General features: G+C 51.2%; 8 protein-coding genes across 8 annotated transcripts; 5 read left to right on the top strand and 3 right to left on the bottom strand.

The window, feature by feature from the left end:
- The first annotated feature begins 34 nt into the window (after positions 1–34).
- BJY04DRAFT_186925 (uncharacterized protein) lies at positions 35–831 on the top strand. Its single transcript, XM_073710958.1, has 2 exons — positions 35–212; positions 364–831. Exons 1-2 carry the CDS (start codon positions 181–183, stop codon positions 530–532), a joined length of 201 nt encoding a protein of 66 aa, XP_073572169.1. The 5' UTR covers positions 35–180; the 3' UTR covers positions 533–831.
- BJY04DRAFT_40218 (putative RAS small monomeric GTPase) lies at positions 478–2,081 on the top strand. Its single transcript, XM_073720297.1, has 5 exons — positions 478–828; positions 934–982; positions 1,040–1,056; positions 1,111–1,545; positions 1,593–2,081. The coding sequence occupies exons 1-5, from the start codon at positions 774–776 to the stop codon at positions 1,892–1,894; spliced, it is 858 nt and encodes a 285-aa protein (XP_073572168.1). The 5' UTR covers positions 478–773; the 3' UTR covers positions 1,895–2,081.
- Positions 2,082–4,277: 2,196 nt separating this feature from the next.
- On the top strand, positions 4,278–6,097 carry BJY04DRAFT_186920 (Zn(II)2Cys6 transcription factor domain-containing protein). Its single transcript, XM_073710957.1, has 3 exons — positions 4,278–4,884; positions 4,940–5,037; positions 5,101–6,097. Exons 1-3 carry the CDS (start codon positions 4,777–4,779, stop codon positions 5,819–5,821), a joined length of 927 nt encoding a protein of 308 aa, XP_073572167.1. The 5' UTR covers positions 4,278–4,776; the 3' UTR covers positions 5,822–6,097.
- Positions 6,098–9,055: 2,958 nt separating this feature from the next.
- Positions 9,056–10,417, top strand: BJY04DRAFT_40109 (aldose epimerase family protein). Its single transcript, XM_073720296.1, has 2 exons — positions 9,056–9,680; positions 9,728–10,417. Exons 1-2 carry the CDS (start codon positions 9,181–9,183, stop codon positions 10,224–10,226), a joined length of 999 nt encoding a protein of 332 aa, XP_073572166.1. The 5' UTR covers positions 9,056–9,180; the 3' UTR covers positions 10,227–10,417.
- Positions 10,418–12,824: 2,407 nt separating this feature from the next.
- BJY04DRAFT_186910 (putative anucleate primary sterigmata (ApsB)) lies at positions 12,825–17,978 on the bottom strand. The gene is made up of 2 exons (XM_073710956.1): positions 15,952–17,978; positions 12,825–15,903 (listed from the first exon to the last, which is right to left on the bottom strand). The coding sequence occupies exons 1-2, from the start codon at positions 17,860–17,862 to the stop codon at positions 13,174–13,176; spliced, it is 4,641 nt and encodes a 1,546-aa protein (XP_073572165.1). The 5' UTR covers positions 17,863–17,978; the 3' UTR covers positions 12,825–13,173.
- A 781-nt stretch (positions 17,979–18,759) lies between these two features.
- On the bottom strand, positions 18,760–23,184 carry BJY04DRAFT_217267 (Sec7 domain protein; the record flags this gene model as incomplete). Its single annotated transcript, XM_073715994.1, has 2 exons — positions 18,760–20,651; positions 20,706–23,184. 2 exons carry the CDS (start codon positions 23,182–23,184, stop codon positions 18,760–18,762), a joined length of 4,371 nt encoding a protein of 1,456 aa, XP_073572164.1.
- A 1,504-nt stretch (positions 23,185–24,688) lies between these two features.
- On the top strand, positions 24,689–26,263 carry BJY04DRAFT_186903 (unc-50 family protein). Its single transcript, XM_073710955.1, has 5 exons — positions 24,689–24,919; positions 24,972–25,071; positions 25,100–25,103; positions 25,189–25,523; positions 25,607–26,263. The coding sequence occupies exons 1-5, from the start codon at positions 24,813–24,815 to the stop codon at positions 25,916–25,918; spliced, it is 858 nt and encodes a 285-aa protein (XP_073572163.1). The 5' UTR covers positions 24,689–24,812; the 3' UTR covers positions 25,919–26,263.
- A 56-nt stretch (positions 26,264–26,319) lies between these two features.
- On the bottom strand, positions 26,320–27,704 carry BJY04DRAFT_186900 (PDGFA associated 1 family protein). The gene is made up of 4 exons (XM_073710954.1): positions 27,567–27,704; positions 27,312–27,450; positions 27,170–27,237; positions 26,320–27,090 (listed from the first exon to the last, which is right to left on the bottom strand). Exons 2-4 carry the CDS (start codon positions 27,358–27,360, stop codon positions 26,419–26,421), a joined length of 789 nt encoding a protein of 262 aa, XP_073572162.1. The 5' UTR covers positions 27,361–27,450; positions 27,567–27,704; the 3' UTR covers positions 26,320–26,418.
- Positions 27,705–27,778: the final 74 nt, after the last annotated feature.

The following is a 27,778-nucleotide window of genomic DNA, read 5'->3' as shown; positions in this document are numbered from 1 at the left end:
GTCCAGCATTCCGTGAGCAGCTGCAGTAGTGTATACGGAGTACGGAGTATAGCAGTTTGATTGGGCAGTAAACATTTGGAACTTTGAGGGAGTTTACATGTACACTCCCGTCATGCTTTGATAGCATTCAATACTCCGTATTGTGTGCCACCTTCCAGCTGCCCCTGGTCTGAACTCGCGATGTTGCCAGGGACGTCACCTGAACACTGGCAGTAAGTAACTGCCGTTATGTCCGACAAACCTTAACTCTTCGCTATGGCCTCAATCTACATTGTCATGCAGACAAATACCTGGCCCAAAACCATGCACTTTGGCTTACAAGCTAAAGAAGTGAGAAATGTGCTAACTAACCAATTTCTGAAGGACGGCGATCCTTCAGCCGTTATCACTACCACCTCAACTCTCCGATAGTCGCGACAAAACGGTCAAGGGGCATTTTCTTTGTTTCAGAACTGCCCTTCCAGCCTTCGCTCTCCTTTCTATACCCATCATGCTCTCTTGCCTCAGATACACTCCTTACTGCCGAGGTTGATTTATATTTGCTTGCTTAGTTGTCTCCAGTCCTTTCTGCACACCATACCTTGTTTGCCCCGTGTCCCTCCCAGTTCAGGCACAAACGCTGCGAATTCTCCTCACCCAGACCACTATTCTTCGACTTGCCGTCTCGCGCTTGTCATCGCAAGCTTACCATCGCTTGATTCTCTCGATTTCATCTGTATTTATTTGCAATTGTCGCGCTGGCCGACCGCGCGTTGGCCGACTCATAACACAGCATGGGAGACGCCCCGAACAAAATCTCTATCACCATATGCGGGGATGGCGGATGTGGTATGTTGTGCAACAATTTCTTATCTCCGATCCAGCCTGCGTCACCTCATTCTAGCGATTGCACTGTCCTTACGGCCGCTGGCGCATGGCATTGACCGAGATTAGGTAAATCCTCCATCACGCTTCGGCTGGTTCGCAGCGAATGGGTACACGAGTAAGTAATCCTTGCATATTCCGAGTGGATGGTTCTAACGTGTATCTTTGCGTTCAGATACGACCCTACCATAGGTAATAAGCTGGTTCCTATCCGCTCAATCTATTCTAATCCCATGCGATGATCAGAGGATTCGTACTCCGTTACGCGCACCATCGACGGTGAGCAATACTTCTTGTCCATCACCGACACTGCCGGTCAGGAGGAATACCGGGGGCTGTGGGCGGCGTCCAACCTGAAGTCCGATGCTTTCCTTCTCGTATACGACATCACTAGCGAGTCGAGCTTGAGTGCGCTGGATTATTTTATGGATATGATTGAGATGGAAACCGATCAACGGGCCGAGGACAACCTACGCTTGTTGAAGCAGCTCGGCGACAGCGCACGGGGGGTGGAAGTGGGAATGGCAGCTCCAGTCAGGATCGTCGCAGGTAACAAATGCGACCTGAAGGACAATCGGGTCATTAGCGCCAGGGATGGGTTGGAATACGCGCGGAAACATAACAGCGGGTTCATGGAGACAAGCGCACGAGAGATAGTAAACATCGAGGAGACATTTGCCCGTACGGACTCCAAATTAGCTTTGATGCGCACGTCTGACATTGTCTAGTTCTGGTCCGTCGAGTCGTGGAAGCCCGCCGAGAGCACCATGAATACAACCAAGAACTCACCAAGCCAACCCGTCACGTAGGATTCTCCCTGAAGAAGACGCCCACCAACGCCCTCTCAAAGAAAGAATCAGACGCCAACCTCGCCAAACCACAACGCCAAAGCATCTTTTCGGGCCTTTTAAAAGGCAACCGCCGCGAAAAAGCCGAGCAAGAACAAACGGAAAAACGCGAGAAGAACACCACCGAGCAGGAACCGCCAGAAGGCGAGACCCCGAGTCGATGGAAGCGAATGTGCTGTTAGCAAGGTGACGACAACCTACCGACCTCTATACTTCATCGTCTTGAGCCTAGCATGTCATTTGGATATACCCCTTTGTATTTGACGCGCTTGACGGACATGTCTGTATCATATCATACCATACGAGATCATCGGTCTTGATCTTCCGCAAACTGTCTTTTTGCTTCTTGTTCCGTCATTTCGTGAAATATAGCATTGTCGATTGGACTAGCCACCGGACATCCGAGCAAACTGGCTATATTAGTACATCCGAAGCCACAACAGAATCTAGATCCTGTTAAGCATACCACGTGGCGCATATCAGCTTCTGTTAGCTTCTTCTATTTCAATAGAACAAAGTTAAAGCAAGTATGTAGAAGTCAATTCACAACCCACGATGCACTTTCTCCTTGGATATCTCGCGTCTATGACGTGGTGGGCTGGCAATTGGCCATCCAGACTCAAGAGTGGATCAGTCGTTCTCAACTCAAAACCTTGTGCTATGGAGACCGAGGAACGAGCCCATATCCACTCCTCTCAGTTTTCTGCTGCTCACAGCACCATGGACAAGAATCTAGAATCCTTATCCAGGCTAACAGTTTAGCTGGCCAAGGTTGAAGGGTCAGTCGGGTCCTGCCCGAGACTCAAATTGGGCAACGCCCGCGACTCGCGCAAACCTTATGGTAGCTCTAGAGTCCGCGGCGTGATGCTGCATGCACGATGATGCCACGCCGAGCTTCGGAGTCAATCGGGCATTCGGATGTAGGTTTTAGGTACAGTAGGTGTTCCGTTGAAGCACATGATTTTGGGCCACTCTGGCGGGTTTGCCCTGTATCAGGAGAATTGGCGTAAAGGGCTAGATTTCTACTCTAGGCTCTGGAGTATGAGAAACTTGGTGATAGTAGCTCGATGGCTTGGTCATGATCAAGTGGCGCAAGAATGAAGTCAAACCTGGGACCAATGATCGTTGTTCTAGAGCTATCACAGGTACGAGGTGCATACGCTCACCACTAGCGAGATAGGTAGAAGGTTGCGGATAGGATAATGAGGCACAAGATTCCACGTCATGATGGCTCATGAATCATGATGCAACCTTGCTTCGTATCATCCAGTTTCTAGGCGCGAAGTACCTCGGGGGAAAAGGGTGTGAGGTCTCAACGGCGTCAGGGAAGCATTAACAATCGTATCAAGATATCTCCGAAGGAGTTACAGTGTGGCAAGCTGACAGGCCAAGCTTTTAAGAGTCATCCGACTTTTCCTGAAATTCATCCGACTTATCCAGGATGGTGATAGTGAGTGCGTTCTCCATACCCATGGGCGGTGGCCCGTGTGGGTTATCCCGCCCGTTGGTGATCATGGGAATTGAAGATTCTTCTCAAGTGCCCTGTTTGACACTGACAGTCTAACAGACAATGGAGTCTGGACAATGAGTGTTGCCCATGGGGCCAGCCCTGCAGAAAGCTCAGACACAAGACAGGCCTGACTTCATCGAGTGCTCGGCTTGGGTGTGCCGATAGTCCACGAGGAACCCGACGGTTGTGCCGTAACTCCGCTTATGCACTGGAGAAGGAGCATACGAAGGAGTTGCCAGATTCAGTAGCAGGTGCCTGGATCATGGATCCGATCATCAGCTGCCCGCCTTATCCAGGGCCCGATGTTCATTACTTGGCGAGGCGATGATTAATGTATGTACTATGCGGTGCATAGCATCGTCGGGGCGGACTCGGTTGTCTCGCTTCGCCAGCTCCTAGAGGGTATGACACAGCTGATTGCTGGGCTGATATCCTTCTCAAACTCCTAGCATCTGTAACTCCATCCGATGCACCATTGTCCCAAGGTCGGAAATACGGGACTTAAATGAGCGACTTTTGGTCGGTATTGAGCAGAGAGAACGGATGGATGATCAGATAATCAAGCCGAGCGAGCCACTTGCTCCATCTGGGAAAGTAAATGTCTCCGAGTTCCGAGTTTAGACCTAGAAGAGATTAGTCGATTTGCGAGATGTTTCCGCGATCCGTTGTGCACAATCAAGTAAATATGGCTTCAGTATTGCGATTTCCAGCCTATAGCCAATTCATTGGAGACGGCAACTCGCTTGCTTTGTACGTAGACTGAGGCTGCGAACAAGCTGGACGGGTATCAGCATGATAGTAGCCTGTCCATGACATCGAAAAGCCTAAGTGGTTAATCCAATAGCAGCTGACTGTGGGTAGCTAGTGTTGCAAATCAAGTCAGCTTTACAGAGCTGAAATTACCGTAATGGCGTGTAATGGGGTATACGGAGAACGGGTTACAAAGTCCGTAATGCCCTGTGCATCTGAATAATCCATGAAATGATTACTTTTTCTGATTTGAATTATTTAATATTTAATAATTTTTTTTCTCTTAGCAGTAAATAATCAAGTCAGCATTATTCAGGAAGAGTACTAGCTCTTGCATCGATTATAATAAAAGAACCAGCTCTCCCTCCTTGGAAGGTTCGAACGTTTCCTGGCTTTTACTAAAGGTTGACACTTCGACTCTAGCCGACCAAACAACCACTGCCATCTCAACTGCAACCATCTTCCAAATCCGGCCGTATACTCATCCCACCTTGGTTCTGCCTGCGATTCGAGCATTACATTGGTCCCCTCGACACTCCAGCTATCACTTACGTCTGAAACCTTCCTGTGCTCTTTGTATCATCGACTTCCGCTCTTGACGTATTGAATGCCGATCCGAGCATTACCACACTATTGCAACAGCGACAACAGCAAGGAACTGCAAGAGACAGTTTAGCTGGGGGGAAAAAAAGCTTAGAGCTTATTCATTAACGTCGGATTCTGGGGCTTGCTCATCCTTGCGCCCCGGAATTTCCTCACCTCTCCTCTCCCGACGATCTATACACATATATACTACTATACACAATGACGGCGCGCCAATCAACGCCAGCCTCCGACAACTCGCATTCAGACAGCGGTGTTCGTAAGCGAGTCTGCAAGGCCTGCGATCGGTGTCGCCTGAAAAAGTCCAAGGTAAGCAAGGCCTCGGCCCAGCATCAGCACCCACTGATGCGCTGACCTGGCGCAGTGTGACGGAGCCAAACCATGTGGCCGCTGTCGAGCGGACAACACTCTCTGCGTGTTCGGCGAGAGAAAGAAGGCCCATGACAAAGTGTACCCTAAGGGGTGAGCATGCACCTGGCAGACTTGAGGTTTTGAACGCTATGGAAGCTGACTGGTGCTGTATAGTTACGTTGAAATGTTGGAGCAGCAACAGACATGGCTAGTAAATGGTCTTCAGCAATTATATCGACGCCTTCTCGACGGCGAAGGGTGGCAGGGAGAACCGCTGAAATGCGAATCCAACGGACACCCATTAACACACGACCTTCTCACCCATCTGGGCGCACTTGATAAGAGCAAGCACTTCGAAGAGAACGCGGACGCTATGCAACAGGAGCTATGGAAGCACAACGCTGGACACATGCTGCGCCAGGACTCATCGGATTCCAGTTCAGAGAGCGCCCACTCTCCGATCATGCCACCTAGTTTCTCAGATCCTTTCGCACACGCTCTACCGCAGACGCCATCAACCATCAGCCCGCCCACGACACTGCGGATTGACGTTCCCCAAACCGCGATCAAAACCGAGCAAATGACGCCAAACAACCCATCCTTTGTCACGCCAATGCAGACCATGTCCATGCCTGGTGTCGTCGACCCATCGGAACTACAGAGCGCCCAGCTCCAAAATCCGCCATGGCCAAGCCCTAACGGCTTCGGAGGCTACGACGAGATTGACCTCATATCTGCGCAATATAGCGGCCTACCATACGAGGACATTTCGTCGCCAATGTTCAACCGTTCAATTCCCCTGGGATGCGTCATCCCGGGGTATGTGGACAACACTAAGAACGACTACGATGATATCAATCAGTTTCTGAACACCCAGCTTGAGATCACGTCATAACAAGCTCGTTCTGGCTGTTGCTGTACGATATCCTCGCATTATGGTTGGCTTTGGTGTCTTCGGGCTTGCAGTTTGGGAGGCATTATTCCACTATGGGTTCGGTTTTGGTGTTTGGTGTTGGCAAAAATATACGGAGTTTGATATATGCGGCTATATCCTTTCTTTTCCTTCTCAACTCTTTATTCTTGTGCATTTTTATTTCCCTTTGTACCGAAGTGATGCCATAGAACGAACATATCCAAACCATAATGAATATCTATTAATGATTTCCTCAAACTACTTGCATATAAATCCCAGATAGGAAGTCCTAATCCTGATCCATCCATCCCATCCCGCACCACCAACAGCCACCAGTCATCACAACGAACTCCCTTCGCTGTTTACGAAAGTACCTACCTACGAGCCACTACAATCATAAATCTAGACTGCCTAACCCCTTATCCCTGAAAAAAAAAAAATCCCCACAAAGAATAAGCTCCATACATGCAGATGACGTTGAAGATCGAAGTCGAAAAAAACCCTCCCTGACTAATCGGAGGCTGGAGCACGTCACGAGCGAAAATCGAATTTCTTATCTCCGGGTCCGTCAGCGACCCCGAGGCGACGGAGACTTCCTGACACTGTTAGAACTTAGGTGTCTGGATGCCGTGGAGCTGTCGTGTATTAGATTCGGATGGCCGAGGCGAAATTTTGCAAATTGGACCGGCCGTTTTGATCCACTTGCTACCTCGCTTTCTCACTTCTCAGGGCTGAGGCGAGGTTGTACAAGTCGACGGTTCGAATGACAATGGATTTCTCTATACTAAGACACAGTAATCATGATTAGACATCCTCTGATATACGATCATGGCCACAAGAGCAGCAACTCGCTAGACTTAACCCTTTAGTCAGGGCCAGACAAGCCAAGACCGCCGTCAATTCTTGTCTTTCCAGGTAGCCCTCCAGAAGACAATTCCGAAAGACCGAACATCCGACCCCGATCGCACGATGGCTGGGTGGAAGCATGGAATTGGACGCACCGTCGCGGGTCTAGCGATTTAGCGGGCTGCTTTAGCAGGGTTCTTGCTAGAAAGTAGAAACTTGAGCTGACTAGACTAGTCACTACTGTAGTTAGCGGCGGGTTTGAGGAGTTACATCTTGTCAGGGTTTCCAGGTTGAGACCGATGACTGGTGATTAAGGGAAAGTTGCCGAATTCCCTCTCTCGTGGTTTATACAGCTGGATTCGGACATAGCATAACTTACCTGCTACTCACGGTTTCTCAGTTCTCGCACTTTCACTGTTTCATGAGCCCTATATTCTCGGCCTGAGGGTTTGATTGGCTGATTTGAAGTGTCAGCTTAGTCCTTCACTCCGTCGGATCCAAATGTGTGGTTATGGTTTTGCTGTGGATGGAATGCTGTGTGGATCCCGTCGGTCATCATGATGTGGAAACTGGTAACTCTGCCGTCAGAATCAGGATCGTTATATACCTATCAGAGTTGGTTCTACCGAGGTCAAGTTGTAGTTGAATATCATGAGATTCCTGAATACTGCGAGCAAAGTACGAGGCTTGTATCTCTACAGGGCAATGATGGTAAAATGCCTCATTAATCTACGTATGTTGACAGCTAGCTAGGGTCGTGTTTGTTCGCTCGATACTAACTACTACTATCAGTAACTGAGTAGGAACCTTGAACTCCGATACCAACCCCAATCTGATAGAGTTTGTCGCTCCTGCAAACTTCATTTCAAAGCCGTTGATAATCAGAAATCCGCTGATTTCTAATCCAATCTTATACAATATCAATGCAAACCATACTTAGGGCTGGACCCCGCATGCAGACACTCCGGGAGTAGGCTATAGTTGGTCAAGCTGAGAGCTTAGTCCTTATACGAGCTTCCTGCAGGAGCACCGAGTACAAGCATGAGTCAACGGGTTTGTCATCACGCCAAAGGATCGCTTTAATGATTCTCGTTGTGGAGGAGCAACAATTCGCGACCTGAGCCCGCGAAGTTGCGATATCCAGCTCACCACACTGCTGCATGCCCGCAGCATATTACCGAAAGTGGTAGTATACCGAGTCCGCCCGCTCGCCGACGCTCGCCGCGGACGCTCCGGGCGCCGCGGGGTGCTTGCTGCTGCAGTGCAACCCTTGGCCCAGCGTTCAGCTCCAGCTCTCAAGGATCATACCACGTGAGATGAGAGTGGACTGCCCGTTTTCCTGTTTCTGGAACGGTAAGCTGAATGAAACGAAACACGGAGTTTCCGATTCATCTCGAAACAGACGGGGAGTTGCATCAAACTTCAAAGACGCCGCCTCGTTAAGGCGCTTTGTCAGCGGAGCCTATGCTGGAGATTTATTTGCATCGGCACGGACTTCGGAACTGGGGCTGCCGCGGACGCCGATTGCTTCGGCTTTTGGTGATTGTTACAGTTCAGAATTTTAGGATCTTGGGGCTGAAAGCGAGATTGGAGGATGGTCACGATGGTGCTTTGGGGGTGGGTGCTATCTTCTCACTAGCTCCTTGAAGGGCGCTGGCGCTTGAAATTGTAGGTACCTTGTTAGGCATTGGCGATGTTTGAAAATACACACGGCCGTAAGGGAAGGAGGGATCGATCTGCTTTGTTTTGTTTTGTGTTTGCATGGGGCTTGCGTTAGCTGGTTAGGCTATTGATTAGCGATATTAGCTCCAATTTTGAGATTGTTTTGGTTCATGAGTGAGTATGAGTAAGAGTGATGTTGGTAAAACTATTGATGTGACACAAATCCCTTACTGGATGAGACTGGATAAGCCTGGTGGAGGGTCGATATATAACGATCTCACTGTCTCACATCACCCAGGTCCACGGGTTTGTCATGATTCTCCCTCTTCCAGCTTACCTCTATCTATTTTAGGCACTTTACAGTCTACACCGAGTAGATCAAGCGGTGGAATCATTTCCAGGACTGAGCCCAATTGGCGATTTTTGAGCTCCGACAGGTTTGGCAGTATTGATCTCTGACTGATTGCAAATATCTGTGTACCGACAGTCAAGTTGACTTGCATTTATCCCCAATATTCGTACTCAGGCACATTATCTCGGCGGGAGATTACCCGACAAGATTTAGCCTAATAAGCGCATGGCAAGCTCCTGAGCTGCTCCCCAGAGCTCTCCAATTTAACCGCAGCAGAAATGCCACCTATCGTAGGATAAAATCAAGGACGCTGGGTGTTGGCGACCGTTGAGGCGGGTATTATTATTGCGGGGTAAAAGCAACCCCTCCATAGCACCACCCCATCCTACATGACCTCAACTCCCGCCTGAACACATTCTTCGTCGACTGCCTCGTACCAGCAACAAATTACCTAGAGAGCTCCAAAGACACAACAAGCAAAATGGGCGATCACACCTCCGTCAAATTCTCCAACCTCGCTGCCATCATCCAGGAATTTAACGTCGACGGGCAAAACATCGTCCAGGGATTCACCAAGAAGGAATACTACGAGAAGTACAACCGCCCCTGGTTCGGCGCTACAATCGGACGTGTCGCCAATCGTATCAAGGGTGGCGTTATTGGCAGCCTTAATGGGCAAGAGGTCAAGCTAGAGACAAACGACGGTCCTAATGCGCTACATGGGGGAAGCCGTGGTTTTGGAAGACTTGAGTTTGAGGGCCCGACGGTCGTGAAGCGTGATGGCAAGGAGTCCTTGCTTTATACCTATCTGAGCCCCCATGGGGACCAGGGTTACCCTGGAGCTGTGGAGCTGAGAGTCTTTTATACCGTTAGTGAACAGGTGGAGGAGGGAATTCCTCGGTCTGTTCTCGACATTGAGTATGAGGCAGAGCTGGTGGGAGATGAGGTTGAGGAGACGGTCGTCAATATCACAAACCACAGGTACCCATCCCGACTCACTACCACTGTATGCTGCTAACACCCCACAGCTACTTCAACCTCAGTGGCGCCCCCAGCGCCGCAGAAGGGACGACCGCAAAACTCGCAACAAGAGACTACCTCCCCCTTGAAACCGGCATCCCCGTCGGCCCAATCGAACAGCACAAGATTGACACAACCCAGTCCTTTGAGTTCGGCCCATCCGCCGCTTTCGATGACTGCTTCGTTGTCGACCGAGACCTCAGCTCTGTTCAAATCGATACCCGCAGCCGACCAATGAACCTCCTCGCCGAGTTCCGACACAAGGACTCCCGCATCAACCTGCAAGTGCACAGCACCGACCCAGCCTTCCAGTTTTACACTGGCGCTGGCATCGATGTGCAAGAGGCCGATGGAGAGAACCCTGCGCGCGGGCCGTTCGCGGGGTTCTGCATTGAGCCTAGTCGGTATGTGAATGCGGTAAATGTGCCGGAGTGGCGGCACACTGTTATCCTGAAGAAGGGAGAGAAGTATGGAAGCAAGATTCTGTATAAGGCGTGGAGAGATTAGGCTATCTGTACGGAGTATGTCGTTGCCGGCGCTGTCTGAACTATACACGGCTTCAGCACCGAGGACCCACTGTACTGAACTCTGACGATTGACAATCTGATCGATTGACAATGTATTGAATCTTTCAGCATCCCCGTGCCGACTCTACCGAACAGTTCCAGTCAAAGGTTCAGTTTCATACTTCAGTTTGCTGCAATTGACTCACAGCGGAGCCTAAGCAACTCCACTGAGAAAATTCTTCTCCTCGACGCAACAAAAGCCTCACTTCCGTACTACTAGCCTACTACTACTACACTTCCCAGAGCAAAGTAGCCGAAGCTCCACCTCTTACTTTCATAATCAAAGATCCAGACCACTGTCCCTTTAAAAAATCATCGACGTATGTGGCTGGCACACGTTCCTGGCGCCAAGGCCTTCGGCAGTGATTCTAGCGCTTCCATCTTCCATCTTTTCAAAAACACCACAATTACCGCTGGTGTAAATTACAAGCCCGGATCAGGGGGCTCCCGCCGTAAGAAAAACTGTATGGTATTGTCTGCATTACGGCGATCGCTCGGGGTTCCAACTTCTGACTCGGATGCTGGAGCGGAGGTGGGAGTATCCAGGGTCCGGCCTCAACTTTCAAGTCCAGTCAGTCAAAGGCACAACAAACGGCCCCGGCATAAGAGTTTGCTAGTGGCTGTGCTCTCCAGCTTCCTCAAGGCTCAGGGGCTGGCCGCTGGCTACCTCGAAATGGGAACTATTGAGCCGTTTGACCTTTGTTGTGATTTCGGCCGGGTGAACTCCCCCCCGGTCGTTCATAGGAACATCAACAGATCGACTCCTTTAACGAAGCCAAGAATATAGCTATCTTGGCGGTTTTGGATTTCTGTTTGCGTCTGTGAGCGCATTCGACATCCTCCTCCGCATCCAATCCAGAGATAACTTATCTATAAGTTTCTCATTGCATGGAACCTTGAAAGTTGGAAGATAACCTCACCGGACATACGCCTATATCCAGCTTAAGTCCTGGCATTCTGTATGGAGGACGAAAGTACCTCGCCTGCATCTAGCTCATAAACGGTAAACCACCCCCAGGAGATACTACCGATCCGCGTATCTGCATTCTGACGTCGCGCGGGGGTAAGGTTAGCTTTACTTTCCTGACCGACAAGATAAAGGGGCAATAATGGACCGGTCACTGCCCCGGAGTTTCTTGACTTTCATTCACATCACAAGATCATGGCATGGCAAACCTTGCTGCAGTGCAGGTTGAGCTGGTTATTGTTACCCCGCACTCGGTGTCTTCGGTCTTGACTTGGAACAAGTTGGGTCGAGAGTATTGGAAGGTTATGAGCAATATGCGGTCACCTGCACTGACAGGCCTGTTATCAACCCGCCTATCCTCGTTTATATCTGGCTCTGCATAGAGAAAGAACTCTCGCCAGAGTTACACCTGTTAAACCACAGCTTCGCCCCTAGCCGCCCCGATGCCCTGATAGGAAATTGGGTATCAGGCTATCAGCATCGGCCTTTCCCCAGCCCGATGCATTGTTTCCGCAGCACTGTATCACTAACTTATTCCAAGTCTTGGCCTTGGCACGGACATAACACGTTAATTGAGCATGGCATGGCATGGCATGGCCACGAGCATAAACGAACCCGAGGCGAGTGGCTCGCGTGAGAAACGATGCTGCCTGGCACCGGGAAAGCCACGCAATCTCATCTCCAGATGATATGCTTGCAGCTCCATTCGAACTCCAGAGTCCAGAGACACGCAATGAGGCTGTGCTGCTCTTACTCCTTATTCTCCACATTAGCTCCATATAGAGTACCGAGTACAATTCATATCCCACATGGCAGAGACTCACAGAGTACCTCGGTCCTCCGGGGGGGTTCCTCGACGCTGCCTACGAAACGAGATGAGATGCGCACAGGTAGAGCCTGTGCTGTGCTATGCTCTGCTATGCCATGCCATCCTGACTGGACTAGATTGGGATACTCGTATCTCGTATCCCCACCCCTAAGCTCCAACCTCCTAAACTACCCTATACCAGGAGATAATAATCGCGCGGCATACCATGCCCTGGCGCCCAGATAGAAACACAATGCAGACTCCAGAGTAGAAGCCCTACCGTGCCCGGTCCCGCCCCCGACGTCCGCTTCCGTATCCGCTCGAGGCTGGGTTTCCTTAACTCCTAGGCTGGACCAATAGAGTAGATAGGAGACAGGATGCCAATGGAGGGCGTTGATCGATCGTGTGCACTTCACGGTATGTTTGATTGCGACTGAAGGTGTCGTATTCGTACCGTCGCCGGGGAATGGTACCACTCACTGACGGCCTGTGAATCTGTTAACCTAATTCTTCTCGGATTCGTATTCGCTTCGCGGCTCTGTTCTCGTGGGAATGTGCGAAGTTCGAACGAGGGGTAGGGAAGTGTGCCCTGTATTTAGTCTGGTACACTCTACTTTTACTCAGGGGCGTGCTGTTACTCTTGGTGCGAGTTTTGAGTATTTTATGTAATGCTCTCTTTCAAATGTTGATCTTGGTTGGGGGGCCGGTCATATGGGTGGCTGGGCGAGGGATTGGCATGGACTGGGATGCGGAGGGAAGGAAGGTTGTCCGAGCATTCGATACTTATAGATCTCCACGGAGAGATCATGTTCAACTTTACTCATACTAACTTGAATGATCACAGTATCGGTAATGTATGGATAGAAGCCGTAAGTACATGTAGGTAGGTAAGGTACATCATCAGCCAACGCATCCCAGCATCACAACACCAACACCAACACCGAACCAAGAATCAGATTAATGATCAAGACGCCCAGGGTATATAGGTCGTGGTCGTGATCAAAGTCATAATCATAGTGGTAGTCATAGCATACGGAAGGATAAGAAAGAAACACCCAGATCAACTCCACCACGCCTCGCTAAGGATGCATAACAATAATCGGATCCCGTACGTTAAACCTCAATGTCAACTGTAATTCCCTCTCCTTCGCTAGAGCTATGCTCTTCGTCGTGGTCCCGGTCTCTGTAGCCTTCGTCTCCGGTTGTGAGATCAGAACCGGGTCCGTGCCGTTCGTGGCCGTCGTCGGTTGAGGTCTCTGTTGAGAACCCCTTCCGTAACCGCTGTCGCTCTAGCTGTGCGCGGAGTCGTTGATTCTCGGCATCGCGCTCCTCAAGGCGTTTGCGTGCGCCGCTGCGATCTAGCAGACGCGCTTCGCGCTCGGCCTTGAGGCGTTTTTCTAGTTCGTGGAGGCGTTTGATCCACACTTCTTGATTGCCTGGGTCAGAGGATTTATGGCGTGGACGGCTGGCCACGGCGCCAGGGGCGTTCTCAACTAGGGTTGTAGATGAAGAGACTTGTGATGGTTGAGGGATGCTAGAGCGGGCGAGGGACTTGGAGGTAGATGGTTCAATTGCAGACTGTGCGCGAATGAGGGGCCCGCGTTCAGTCACATCAAAGGTTGAGGAGCGAGGCGAGCCCGCAGCAGATGTTACAGCGCCGCGACTGCGTGAGTGAGACTGCACAAGGTTGAGTTCGGCTTTGAGGAGTCGGTTTTCGCCGCGAAGCTTGGAGATCTCAGGCGAAAGCCCGGTTTGGTTTCGAGTCTGGAGTTGAGCACGCATGTTCATGGCAGATTCTTCTAGCCGATCGAGCTTCTTTATTCGCATGCTAAAGGCGTGTTCGAGGGTTTGATATTGTTTTGTGAGGTTTTGTTCCACGTCCTTAACGCGGCTCTTGAAGCCTGATATCACACTCTCGAGTGTTTTGACTGCTAGCAGAAGATTGCGGCTAAACCCGGGCCAGAACAAAATATTGCCAATGACCTCCTGGCTCGGTAAGTTGCCGTTGATCAAGCTGTTGGAGTGCGCCCAGTCCGGTCCACACATGGCTGAGAGGCGTTTCCAGATGGTCAACAGCATGGAATTGCGCTCATTCAGCTGCTCTCTAAATTGCTGCTCCAACCCGGTGAAGCGCTTGCGATCTTGGCTTCGTGCACTCTCAAGCTCAGAAATCCGAGAGTTGTTCTGGGTAATGGTACGCGACGCTTGATGATGAGATCTGAGCGCCTGCTCGAAGGACTGCTTGTCCGCGCGACGAGCATGACGCTCGCGGTCAAGAAGTTCAGAAAGCTTTCGAGATTCTAGTCCATGGCTCTCAAGAAGGGCGTCGCGGTTCTTCAGTAATGACTCCTTCTCATCCAGCGTAGACCGCGTGCTCTCAAGCTCTAGCGCGGTAGATTCCAGTTCCTTCTGTAGTTTCGTGATATTGGATATCAGACTCGAACGGCTGCCGGTGAGATCACCGAGAATTTCCCGCAGGTTGTTCTCCAAGTCAGTGAGCCGATCCTTCCAGGTGGTAGCTTCAATCTCTTGAGTCGATAGACTCTTCTTCAGCTTGCGAGCCTCTTCCTTTGCCATCAATGCCTCGCGGTTGAGCTCGTTCATGATCCGCTGCACCTCTTGCTTCTCTTTGCTTCCGACAACCTCTCGTTGATGCCTTTCCTCGGCAAGACGCTCCTCTAGCTCCCGTGCTTTCTCCTTCTCACTTTGCAGGCTCATCCGGTATGTCTTGAGCTCGGACTCGAGGTCACCAATCTTGATCTTATCACCGTCTTGCTCCTCGCGAAGGAAAGCGATTTCGTTGTGGCTCGACTCGATTTGAACAGTGAGTCGTTGTACTTTTGCATTCGCTTCGTACAGACTCTTCTCCAATGACTCCATCTCCTTATTGCACTCTTCAAGCTCCAGCTGCACAGCCTTGTACCGCTGCAGGTTGTTCTGCGCATCTTCTTCTAGTCGAATTATACCCTCGCCGGCTGAACGCATCTCTGCCTGCAAAGCTCGAAGATTTTCGTCCTGCGTGCGGATTTCCTCCGTCAGTCGTTGGCATTCTTCAACCTTCTGGTCAAGTTCATCGCCAATGGCGTCCAATTCCTCTTGAGCTTCAGCTCTTAGATCCTGGAATGCAGCATCTCGCTCATCAGCCATTTGCAATGCTTGGTCACGTTCTTGTTGTAGGCCCTGTATCTCTTCTTCAGCTTGATCTACATCGGCTTGGTAGGCTTTATCCAAGGCTTCTAGTTCTTTAACGTAGTCCTCTAGTTCCTGTCGGATGCCTTGGTTTTCTAGCTTCAGTGCAGAGACCTGGTCCCGTAGTTGTCCGTTCCTAACTTCCCAATCTTCGCGTTCTGCGTCATCGATCGGGGACTGTCCAGTCTGGTCGCTGGTGCGGGAGGAGGCTCGCCCGTGAGCTCTTGACGCAGACCGTTCTAAGATGCTATCGCCGGCAATAGATCGCTCGCGACGTTGACCGAGTTTGAGCTCCTCGATCTCTTGATATAAGCGCTCCTTCTCTCGGTTTCGCGATGTTAGCATTGAAGTCTGTGCGCTGACCTCCTTGCGCAGTTCCGCATTTTCTTGCTTCAACAGCTCAAACTCCATCACAAGGGTAGTACCGGAAGAGCTACCAGTGGCTGCATGGCGGTGCATTTCCTTGTCAGAAGCGGAGTACGATACTATAGAACCTCCGCGGTCCCGATGTCCTGTCCTTGAAGGCACCACCGGAGCCATGGCATAACTTATCTCGCTCCTTGCGCGCATGAGTTCTTCTCGTAGCCTTCTGTTCTCATCGTCGGCTTGTTCGCGAGCAGCAGTTTCGGCTTCGAGCATATCTTTCCACATATCCTAAGCTGTATCAGCAAGGGAGCTGGGTTATTTCATTAATTGACTTACCCTTTCTTCTCTTGCCCCTGAATCCGACCCAACAGGGCGACCGTCATTTAGGGACTTGACCATCTCTGCTAATCTCCGTTTTTCACTTTCCTTCGCGATACTTTCTGACCGTAGCCGTTCAATCTCGAGTTCATACGTCTCAACCCTTTCACGAAGGAACAGTACCTCCTCGTCCTGAGCATGGTCCCGGTCGTCTTCGTCAGAGCCCTCCGGATCATGGTTCATCATCGACTCTTTATCAGACTGTTGGTCCTTCAGTTGCTTCTCGAGATCTCGAATTTTGCGCTTCAGACCCTGATTATCCTTTTGCAACTTCAGCTTGTCTGATTTTAGCTCGACATTCTCGGAGATCATCTCCTTGATTCCTTCCTCTGAGCGGCGGTTCAGCGCTTCGTTGAGAAAGTGTATCCGCATCTTCAAGTCGAAGTTCTCTTTCGACAGTCGATCTATGGTGCTGCTTTGCTCTTTCAGGGTCATAGATCGGCCGCTGCGAGCGAACCCTGGAGTCATTCCAGTCCGCTTATCAGGAGACTGCCCGTTGCCGAAATCTTCGCGGAATTGTTTGACGAATGCACTCGGCACTTGCACGTCCTTCACCCGCTCCGCGATTACTGTATCGGTAGGAAACGCTTGGTCGCGAGGCTTGGCTTTGGGGGTCATTGGGCCGGATGCATCCTCAGCAGACTCTAATTGTGATTGCTGTTCCGACTGTGATTGGTGCGATGAAGTGGGACGCGACTGACTTTCTTCCTCGTCCAGTGTATGTAGCCCGCTATCTGTTGTTCCACTCACGTCTCGTTTGCTCATAATATGCTCGTCGCTATATCCTGAAATGCCAGACGCCATACTCCCTAGGCTCACCGACCTAGCCAAGTTGTTGCGTCGGGAGCCTACGGTCATGCTCATATTTTCGGGGGCTGCACCTCCCGATTGCAGCGCATAGTCGGCAGCACCTAAGGTTGCATCGCTATTTGTGTTTGTCATTTCAGTGGCGTTGCTTGTCGCTGAGGAGTACGAGAGCCGGTTTGATGACTGACGACTCGTCAAATACTTGGGCCGACTGCTCCGTCGGCTGCTTGTGCGGGAAGTGGTATCCTCGTTAGGGCCATCACTAAAGATCCTCGCGTGTGTTGCCGACGTCGTACAGGATTCTGGGACCGAATGTAGTGTCTGGTTGGTGCCATCGATCAAGGACTGATCGGCTGAGTATTCCTGATTATACTGACTAGACTCATCGGCATTTTCAGGTAACATGGAGTGGTTTCGACTCTCCAGTCGAGCTGCTGCAGCAGCAGATGGTGACGATGGGAGAGGCTCTAACATCGTTGAATGATCTTCGTATTGCTCCGCTGAGGCGGCCGGTGTGCTATCCAGATTCAACGTGCTATCTTCGGTGGGCCCCAGGCTAGGGCTATGCGGGATCGGAACGCCATCAGTCGTCGATGCTATGTCATGGCTGGACTCGTCTGGGGCCGCCCATGACGGCTCTGTGAATTCTAGCTCGGGTTGACTATCCATGCCGCCAACGTATGTATCATCTACGCCTATAGCGCGGTTCGCCGGAGGGACTGCAATTGTCGAAGGTTCAGGCAAAAAGCTCGACTCTATGTCTGCTAATCTCAATCGCATCTCGTTCTCTTCAAGGTAGGTTTGGTTCTCGGCGCGATGATCAGGGTCACTGTGGTCTTCGAGACTGCTATCATCGTGATCGGGTAGGGGAGGTAGGAGGTCGATACTAAGACCAGAGTCATCGCGATCTTGTTGCTCAAAGGCAGTCTTCGTGGTTTCGTTATCGTCGTAATTCATGGTGGGCGTTGCGGCGTGCGATGTGTTTTGACGATGATCATCTTCGCCGGCGGCGGTCGCATTCATTATTTTTGGCGACAGGTCCAGCCGCGTATCCTCCACCATATAGTCGAAGGGTTCGCAGAATTCGTCTTCCGTATCCAGAGTAAGGTCGGCGTCGGAGTATATTGTGCCAGGGCAGGAGAAAAACGAAGAGCGGCGCCCAAAATGCGCGTTGTCGGCGAGCGCGTTGACAGACGAGTTCGACCGTTGGGCGGGACTGGTCGACATGGTGACGGAGACAGCGTCAGACGATTCGTTCTCTAGTCTTCAAGTGGTTAGCCTAGCTCACACGCTGTCTCTGGCATCTCCACAATCTCGCAGCAAGAAATGCTGAATGGTGAACGCCGAATGGATGAAGGGGCGCTCGTCTTACCCACTTGGCGCCCAGCAGGGGCTAGTGCCTCCTCAAGGCTAGACTGCAGATAGCAGCCGTTTTCTTCTTGATGCTGGGAAGTCAAAGAGAGTGACAGCAGTGCAGTGTATGTGTGGTAACAATGGACACAAGTGAGAGAGAGACACTAGATGTTCGTCGGGATAATATGAGGAGGTTAAGGATGGATTCAGGAGCCAATGTTTGTTGTTGCTGCGGAGTGTCAGCGTCAACCACGGCTGCCGATTTATTGAACCACACACACTGGTCAATTCGACTCCTCTTCTGCATCTACTAGTTTCGTTTGCATGTATCAAACTCATTATGATTTTCTAACAGATTACTCGTCTAGATCACAGTCAAACAGTCGTTCCTCTTATCCACATCATAGTCATAGCCGAGAAGAAGACACAAAGGACAGAAAAAAGAGACAATTGAAATAAACCCCCAGGGTCATAAAAGGGGGGGGCTCAACCGGTACCGCTGTACATGGGGGGATACCGTCCTTGAAGGGTATAATACAAGAAGTCATGTTCAAATGGTCCTCATGAAAGAGGAAAAGAAAGTAACAAGAAAGGAATCGAGGGAAATCACGCCTCGTCAGGCTGAGGCTCTTCTTCCTCCCGGCCTGCGTAGATCTTGTTCTTTGCATCAATTGCGTTCTGGAGGGAGTCAATGTAGGTGCGGAACTTGACAATTTCCCGCAACAAATACGAAGACTTGCGTTCCCAGTTGGACATCGCCTTTGCAGCGTTCGGATGCCGTGGTGAGAAGGCAAGGACCATGGCAGACCGAAGTTCATTGTGTCGTTGCAACTCGGCCTCGACATTCTTCACGTATGTCTGCAAAGTCTTCAATTGATCGGATTCGCTGAGGTTAGCAGCCATCATACTCTGTTGCGGTGGCGCCCAGTCGCTGATGTTTACTCGATCAGCGGGCAACTTCGGCCGTACAACCTGTTGGTCGATAGAGCTTCGAATGGAGCTTTGAATGCTTGGTCTGGCGCCGGACGAGGACGGAGGAGATCGGTTCGAGTCGGGGTTAATCAAAGCGCTATTGATGACCGCATCACTCCAGCCATACTCAATGTTACTGATACCGCCAATCAGAGGCTCCTTGGATAGCCTCGCGCTCCAGTAATTGGCGCTGGAGACGAATTCTCGGACAATCTCAGGTGTACCAGCTTGGAAAAGGTGCACAGCGCCCGTCGGCAGACTTAGAGCCCACACGTGAGGACGGGACTTGGAATAGCCCGGCGGCGGTAGAGCACTCGCAATGGATTGGCGTAAGAGGAATTTCCAAATTTCCTCGGCATTCTCGGTCCAATTACCTCCACCTACAACAACGCCGCCAGGGTGGCGTTTGGCCTTCTGCCGGATCGATTTCGTGGAAGCATTGAAGGAGAAAAGACGCATCCAACCTTGCTGAATGACAGCAAAACATTCATTCCAGTTGCGGTCTTTCGCACGCTTATCGACAGAATCCAAATGGTGTTTATGTTTCAAGCTTCCCTCCTTAGCCCACGGGGCACCGGCAAGCTCCAAAGTCTCATCCTCAAGAAGCTGACCGGTCCGTTCTGGGTCCTCGGTGCTGACAATGGAATGTGCGGAGTCCTCGCGGATAATGGCCTGGCTGAGTGCGTTCGCGAAACCGATAGACTGTTGGTAGTCTGCATGTGGGTATCCTGATCCAAAAGAGTCAACAGACGCCGACGTCAATTTTCCTAGAGAGTACTTGCTCCAAGTACTGGATCCAGATGGACTCCACAAGGATGACTGATCGTCTAAACTTGTTCGGCTAGAGCCGAGGGTGGAAGGTGGATATAGCCTTGCCCGTGAGCGAGGCTTGGAAGACCAGCGAGCAGTACCAAAGCGAGAATCGGCAGAGCGGCCTCGGGGGAAGATGTCAGAACCGCTCTTGCTGACAGTACTTGGGCTGCGACGGAGGCCGTGCGGAGCAGGTCCAAGCATGGCGCTAGACGCTGTCCGGGGCACATCTCTTTCCTGTTGGGATCCATGGAGAGGAAGCCTTTGTTTCTGGATCGAGGTATAGAAATCACGAAGGACGGTTTCAACTAGCTGCTCCCATGCTTTTGTAGTTCCGTGGAATGGCGTGCTGACCAGGGGACCAACGTCATTCTCAGCATCGGCCGTCATCTTAGACGCCAGGTCAGTTCGAGAAAGCCGATTCACCAGTTTACCGGGAACATTGGTAGGTTTGTCGATCTTTTCCGTACTTGCAATGCCGCTCTCGGCCTCGTCAGAGGGGAACGTTCCGGATCGAGAAGAGGGGAGTCCAGAGTCCAGATTCGAGGCATTTCCTTTGCTGCCAAACTCATCTGGGGCGGCATCAAGAGCCACACGCTGAACAGTAGGCATCGTGTTGCGGACAAACTGGGCTTTGGTCATCTTCGACTCGATATCCGCAAGATGCAAGTCAGTGTTTAAGAGCAACAGCGAGTAACAAATAGTATGAACGACGTCTAATAATATCAGTGGTTGCGATATCATTACAAGAGGGAGAAAGGGAAACCAACCTGACGCTTTGAAGCCATGAGAAGGGTTGCACTGACACCATCTGGTCGAGAAAGCATCCAAAACGCGATCGACTTGCTGGGTTTCTCCTTTTAGCACCAATCGTAGACACAGACCGCGAAGTGCTGCGAGGATATTCATATTAGACCAGTCAAACAGCTCCATATACGCTGCTCGAACCGTCTCGCGATCTGGGTTACCAAGCCAAGCAGCAGCAGGCTCATTCCCAACAAACTCGTCGGATCCGTCGTAAAGCTTTTGCGCTTGCTGTTTGTCTTCATCGCTAGGTATATCTAGGGAAGCGCTATCCGTGGGGCGAATATTGCCTTCGGATGTCTTCCACTCAGAATCTTGAGGGACGATAGGGGTATTCGTCGCCGTATAGTAGTTAGAGGCCTCTGACATCGAGGCTCGGGGAGACTCCTTGCCTATGACCGGAGTGGATAGCTTGCTAGGCGCGTCAGAGTCATCATTCCAGATAGTTGTGTCGTACATGTATTTATCTTTCGAGTCCTTCGAGGGGGATTGAATGGGAATATTGTCGTCTGGGGTCTCGATAACAGGTATTGCAGAATGAAGGGAGGTACGCTCTGCTACGGGAGATAACGAGGTAGGGCGCAAATTGTCCAGCGCTGTCAGTTTGTTTCGCGACATATCGGGGACTTCTGCGGTCTTTGCATCGCTGTCTTCCGACTCAGGTCCACCCCTGATTCCGCTGCGCTCTTGTCTTCGACGAGGGAGCGGGGTGGCGTCTACCTCATTTGACTTGACAACGGGCTCCTCGTCGCCACTACTTGTCCCTAAGAAAGAGGTATCATGCGTGGGGCCAGCCGCACTAGCAGGGTAAAGGCTGTATTTAGCCTTTGGCAGGTTATTCGGGGCCAAGGAGTTAGTTTTCTCCCTGCGCCTTGACTCGTCCGGCTTCTTGTTATCTGGGTCGTTGGCCGCTGTGCTCCAGTCTGAAGACTCAGTTGAGTAATCGACTGCTGGGTTACTATTATTAGGACTTGCATCTGCAAGATATGGATTCATGACCTTCCTCAGGCTGCTGACTGGGCTTGGCTCCGGTTTCATCAAGGCTGCCGCCTTGTTCGCAAGATTCTGGGGAAGGACGATCGGTGGCGGGACATTCTCCGCTACCGACTTCTTCCGCCGGCGGAAGAAAGACGATTTTTTGTTCACAACTTGCGCACCAGGTCGAGGCGCATGAGTTCCGCCCGTTGGATTATTCTGGAGTTGCCTTCGTCCTTTGACGATCGGGCTAGCGACGGTTGCTTCTCTGACCTCAGTTTCTTTAGAGGGGCTTTCGGATGGGCTGACATCCGGTGGCATGGCGGCAGGGCTCTTCGACGAACCAAAAACTCGGCGAAAGAATCCAGGGCGTTCTTTGACTGGAGTTGGCTCTGGCGGGGTGGGCAATGCCGGTTTATTGAATGAAATTGTTGGGCTCGGTGCTGGGGGGTCGAGCGAGGCTGATATATTGGGCGGAGGTTCCAGATCGGAGTCAGCCAGAAGAGCAAAGTCGGTGTCCCGGGACCTCATCGCGGCTGTGCCGAGGTTTTCAGGACGGGTTTTGCGCGATTGGGTCGTTCTTGAGGATTTAATGCTGTTCCTACGTGAAGCAACTGGCGTACGCGATGATTGGGCCTTCAGGGTACCGGCGAATTCTTGAGATGGTGGTTGGTATTTCCTGGGACCCGCAGGAACGCTTGGGGTGGGTGCCGCGTCCAGTCCGTCGTATGTTAGCGAATCGTAGTCCGACGATGAGGCTTGAAAACTCATGTAGGGCTTCCTCGTCCCTAGGTCAAAGCTCGCTGATCGCCTCTCACCCGACGGTTCACCCTGACGCCGCGAAAGCGGTGGACCAAAATCCAGATTGGAAGAAGTACTTCCTTTGCTACTTTTCCGCCCAGCGCGGGTACCTGGAGCCGTAACGCTAGCGCGATAATCGAATGGCTGACCACGAGAACCTGTCCCATCCCGGCTCCGGGTGCTTTCAAACCTTCTCAAGCCGGTATGGAAGTTTGAGCTGCTATTACTCCGGCGCTCCCTCGTATGCTGAGCCGCATACCGGCTGGCACCCTCGTCATATCCATATTCCAGATCCGACGAGACGGAGGATGAAAAGGTATGTCCGCGATAACGACGTTGCGTACCTGAGTCCTGAGAAGTATGTGTATACCTAGGAGATTCAAAAGCGGAGTTGAACAAGCGGTAATCGTCCAGAACCGACGTTCCAGACGAGAATTGGTCGAGTGAGAGAAGCATATTATCAACTATTGAGGTGCGGGCGGCATGATTTGGAGACAGCGACAGGTCATGGGGATCTCGCTCGTCCCCGGAGTCGTAACTGTCGTTTGCGTTGTCATTGAAATCATCTAAAAAAGTTTCGCGTACCGATGGCCGTGGGTGACGGCCTTTCTTGATCTTATAGCTCGACGGTCCTGGTGGTGTTCGCGGAGGAGAGTTGTTTGTTTCCATGTCTGATTGCTGAGATGCGGCCCTGGCGTTACCAGTCCGCATTGATCGACTCATAGGTGACGAGTGCTGTGCTCGTCGAGCATTGGACGAAAGCCCAGCGGAATGTAGTTCAGAAGCCCGTCACCAGGATCGAGCGTCGTACTTATGCAGTATTCAGGGATTAAGCTCAATTATATCCGGATTCAAGCCAAGGGTCTGATTTAAAAGGCACGGTCAAGGGCGCGGGCTCTGTATCACCTGGGCATGGCGTGAGGGGGTAGGAGGGGAGGTCCGCGATGCACTGCGGTGTAATGCGCAAGGGGGTTGAAGCTCGAGGGCTGCCACGGACAGCGGAACGTGGGCGAGATTGGAATCAATTGAAAAGGAATCTTCGTTTCTTGGATGTTTTCGTCTCTTCTGGTCGGTAAGCAGCCGAAGCAGAAAAGTTGACGGGTGGATGAGGAGGACACGAACCAAGGAAGGGTGCTGGTCAAGCCCGCAAGGAACCAGGGACAGGGTGCGAGGGAGAGAAAGCGGTTCCGCCAGGAACAGATGCCAGTCTGTCAGGCAATTTAGAAGGAAAGGAGTGAGGGTAAGACAGGTAAATCAATAAAAAGAGCGATCGCGATGATGATGGAGGTGGTGGAGAGAGTGGAGGAGGGTCATGGATCATGGATGGGGGGAAGTTCAGCAGAACGAAGTCCATTAAAATCAATTAATATGGAATCTCCCGATAGTTCCTGTTAGCGTCTCGACCAACTGGCAGCACTAGACCATCCTCGGCCTAGACATGCGTTGGTCAGGGGCAATTTTAATGCGAAAGGCCATCGTCTGGCGTTCAGTGTTCGAGAATCTGCACGTCTACGGTTGGAGATTCCCGGCTGTTTCTGCTGTTTCAGGGAATCCTGCTCGCAGTCTAACTCGTTACTCTCATCCTTGGTGTTGTCGGCAAGTTGGAGGCTTCTGGCTTCTTGTCTAGAACTGACTCGGGAATCGAGATGGCCAGTTATCCTCGACGTGTCTACTCCAGAATAAACTCTATTCACTCTTGGGGCCTTTTAGGCTTTCTCGACTGATATCGATCATGTCGGCGCCCTACAACGCCCATCAATCGACCACCCGCAACGCTTCAAGAACTGTCCGCCCGGTAAATCCTTTCAGCCACTGATCTAACATGGGCTCATGATCTGCCACATTTCCCATTCTCGGGTCCGGAAGGTGATCGTTCGAGCGACAGCCAGAGTCTAGAGAGGTCACATCAAAATTTGACACAGCGTTGAGTCATTGGACTGGCAACTCCTGCGGAGCATCTGCGCTTTTACTCATGAAGTATTGTAGGATCGCCCCAAGATTCAGAGTTGGCGATTTCAGGAACCGAAGCTTGCGCAAGTTACAAGGTTCTATAATAATCTATTATTGCTGTAGTAGTTGTAAGACAAATCCGGCAATTCACAAATAACTAGACATAACTTTATGTATCCAGTATAGATCGGAAATACAAAACTCCGAGCCCCAACCTGATGACATAACCTCTCACAGCGACAACAAGCAACCAACTGAACTACGCAATCGTATACGAAGTATTACTACCTGCAATTGTTGCGCCCTGCTGTACATGTTATTCTAACACCACCACCGTCTGACGCGAGATGAACCCTCATATATCCGTGCCTCGACAACATGGCAGCTCTCCCAACTTTGGCGGCATGCCCGCAAACCGCGGCTCCAGTATACGCATGCCGCGCTTCTTCAAGAGGTGTGGATGGTTCAATACTTCTCGAGCTTCTCTACTGACTCTAGACACTTAGGATGTTCAAGTTCCCCCAGATGGACTTTGAAATGGCCATCTGGGAGATGACATCCCTTCTAATCGCGCCGAAGAAGGTCTTCAAATCAATATACTATCACGTACGTCTGTCCACTAAGTAACTAGAGGAAACAGAGCATTGCTAACAGGAGTCTTGCATAGAAACGTTCGTCCTTACTCACCTTTCTACCAGCCAAACCCCTACTAACAACTCCCAGAAACAAAAAACACATGGCACCGGCCAGACCCATCCTTCACATACCTCCTCTCCTTCTTCCTGCTTCTCACAGCGCTCGCCTGGGGCCTCGCATACGCTCCCTCATTCGGCTCCATCGTCCGCCTCTCCTTTATCTTCATCTTCCTCCACTTTATCGGGTCCTCTCTTTTCGTCTCAACAATAGGCTACTTTATCATCGGCCGCCTCTTCGGCCCCAACGGCGCCGCAGCATCAATAAAGGGCTTGCGCATTAGCGGACGACGACGCGGCGCCGCGCAGGGCCTCTTCACTCAGCCCGGCGAAAAGGACCAGTTGGAGTTCGGCTATTGTTTCGATGTACGCACTCTCACCCAACCAACCGCCTATATAGTTACAAGACACCGAAAAACAAATAAGCTAATCCCTCTCAACAAATTTAGGTCTCCAACCGCGCCTTCTTCCCCCTCTACCTCCACCTCTACGTCGTACAGTTCCTCCTCCTGCCTCTCCTCACCCGCAGCCCGAGTAACTTTCTCACTACCCTCCTCGGAAACACCCTCTACCTCTCCGCGCTGACATACTACACCTATATCACCTTCCTCGGATACAATGCGCTTCCATTCCTGCACAACACGGAGCTTCTCCTCCTTCCGATCCTGGTCTTCGCGATTCTATGGCTCGTCACTCTTATAGCCGGATGGGGTATTGTGGCGCAGGGACGTTCTGTCGAGTGGTTGTTTTGGGGTGTATAAATATCGGGTCAAGACTGGTACTCAAAAGAGAGAATGCGAAGGCGTCGTGTGCCGTATACATAGCATGAGTTAGGCTATCTTGAAGTTGAGTTCGATTTTGCTTTACGTTCTAGGCGCTGGGTGCATGGGACGGATGTTCGTTACTTGTTTTACTTAGCTTTGCTTTTTCACTTTGATTCTACATTTGAAGCAGCTTCGTCAGCATGTGCATGGTAAAGCTATGTTTGTTCTTATCTGTGTATGTTTTCTGATATCGGTTATACTTATATGAAGATCTTGTACAGCATCTATTATACAATAGATCGTTTTCACTCAAGTGTGACTGATGCAAAAAGTCGTTCGGTATTTGTATGTATGTTGTGTATGTCTTGTCTATCCTATCTTCATTTCCATGAAATAACCCATTAGATAGAAAAAAAAAAGCCCTCTCACATCTCACATTCCACATTCCGCAGCTAACCAGCCCGAGCAAGAAAACGCAAAAGCAGAAAAAGAAACGTCTATTTCTTCCCCTTCTTCTTCCCCACCCCACCCTTCGCCAACTTCTTCTCCCTCTCCTCAGCTCTCTGTCTCGCAAGCTCTGCCTTCTCCTCCTTCTCCGCCTCCTTCCTTAACCTCTCCGCCTCACGTCGCTCCTTAACAAGCGCCAACCGCGCAAGATCAGCCCTCGCTTCGTCCGTCTTCCCCTCCGCATGCAGCTTCATATACCGCTCCTTCGCCTGCTGCGCCTCGATAGCCTCGCGCTCCCGGCGGGAGAGCTGCGCTTCGCCGCCCTCTTCTTCGGACTTCTTAGGTTTCAGGTTTGGGTTTGACGGGAGGTCGGGGTCGGAGTCATCCGCGGAGTCATTATTAGGAGCTGCAGTTTTACCCTTCTGTTTCGCGCCGTTTAGGGCGGGCTGCGGTTCATCTTCCTCCTCCGAGTCGCTAGGCGGGAGGTCGCCTGGCTGCGCAGGGCCGGCGTTTCGGCGTGCGGCCGCGGTGGCCTTTTTGGCTTTTGCGAGTGCGCGGCGCTCTTCGCGGGTTAGTTCTTGGCCCGGGGTTGAGGAGGAGGTTGTGGTGTCGCGAGGGGTAGATGTGCTAGGGCCGGCTTCGGATTCGGATTCGGAGGCTTCTGTGGATTCTTCTTCTTCTTCCTCTTCTTCTTCAGAGCTGGGGATTGCGTCTTCTGGGTCCTGAATTTTTAGGCATTGTTAGGTCAGGATCTTCTGTGATAGGGTCTTGAAGGGTGGTAGATGGCATAGGGAGACGTACGCGCCACATGCTAACGGGGTTGCCCTCCTTGTCGTGTGTTTGAATGTCCCGGCTGAAGTGCTTGCCACCTGTGTTTGAGATGGCAACGTTAGCTTTCTGTCCCTTGTGACTCTCTCAGAGGGGTTCTAAAAACAGAACATACCTCCCCTACTGGGCTTTCCAAACTTTCCTCCTCGACCGCGGGGCGCCATCTTGTATACCTTTCGAGGGTGTAGGGGTAATATGAATACGGTGCGAGATGGAATAAAGATGCAAAACCGTATGATCCAGACCGGCTGTAGCTGTTCAGCGTTAGCCTCGATATCCTACCAAACCAAAGCAGGTGATCATGTGTCCGTCTGCCTGTCTCGTCTTGGGCTACGGAGGGGTAAAAAATTGAAGTGGGGAAGGTGCTTACTTGCTTGCCTCTGCTTTGTTTTGGTCGGAGTGACACTCGTCCGGGTGAATCTATGAGTAAAACTGTCTCCAAGGTGTTCACAAGGAATTCGAGACTTTCTAACAGTATGAGTCAAAGTGGTGAGGACCACAAAAGTGGATTGGGCGGTGTCACGGGCTTGAGGCGGGGAAGTCCTGAGGTTATTTATTCATGCGTTTTTATAGGTGAGTTGT

This window comes from Aspergillus karnatakaensis (assembly GCF_047715665.1).
Source record: "Aspergillus karnatakaensis strain CBS 102800 unplaced genomic scaffold BJY04scaffold_19, whole genome shotgun sequence".
NCBI classification, from domain to species: Eukaryota; Fungi; Ascomycota; class Eurotiomycetes; order Eurotiales; family Aspergillaceae; genus Aspergillus; species Aspergillus karnatakaensis.
The sequence above is the reverse complement of the archived record's forward strand: the minus strand, read 5'-3'. Positions and strand labels throughout refer to the sequence as shown.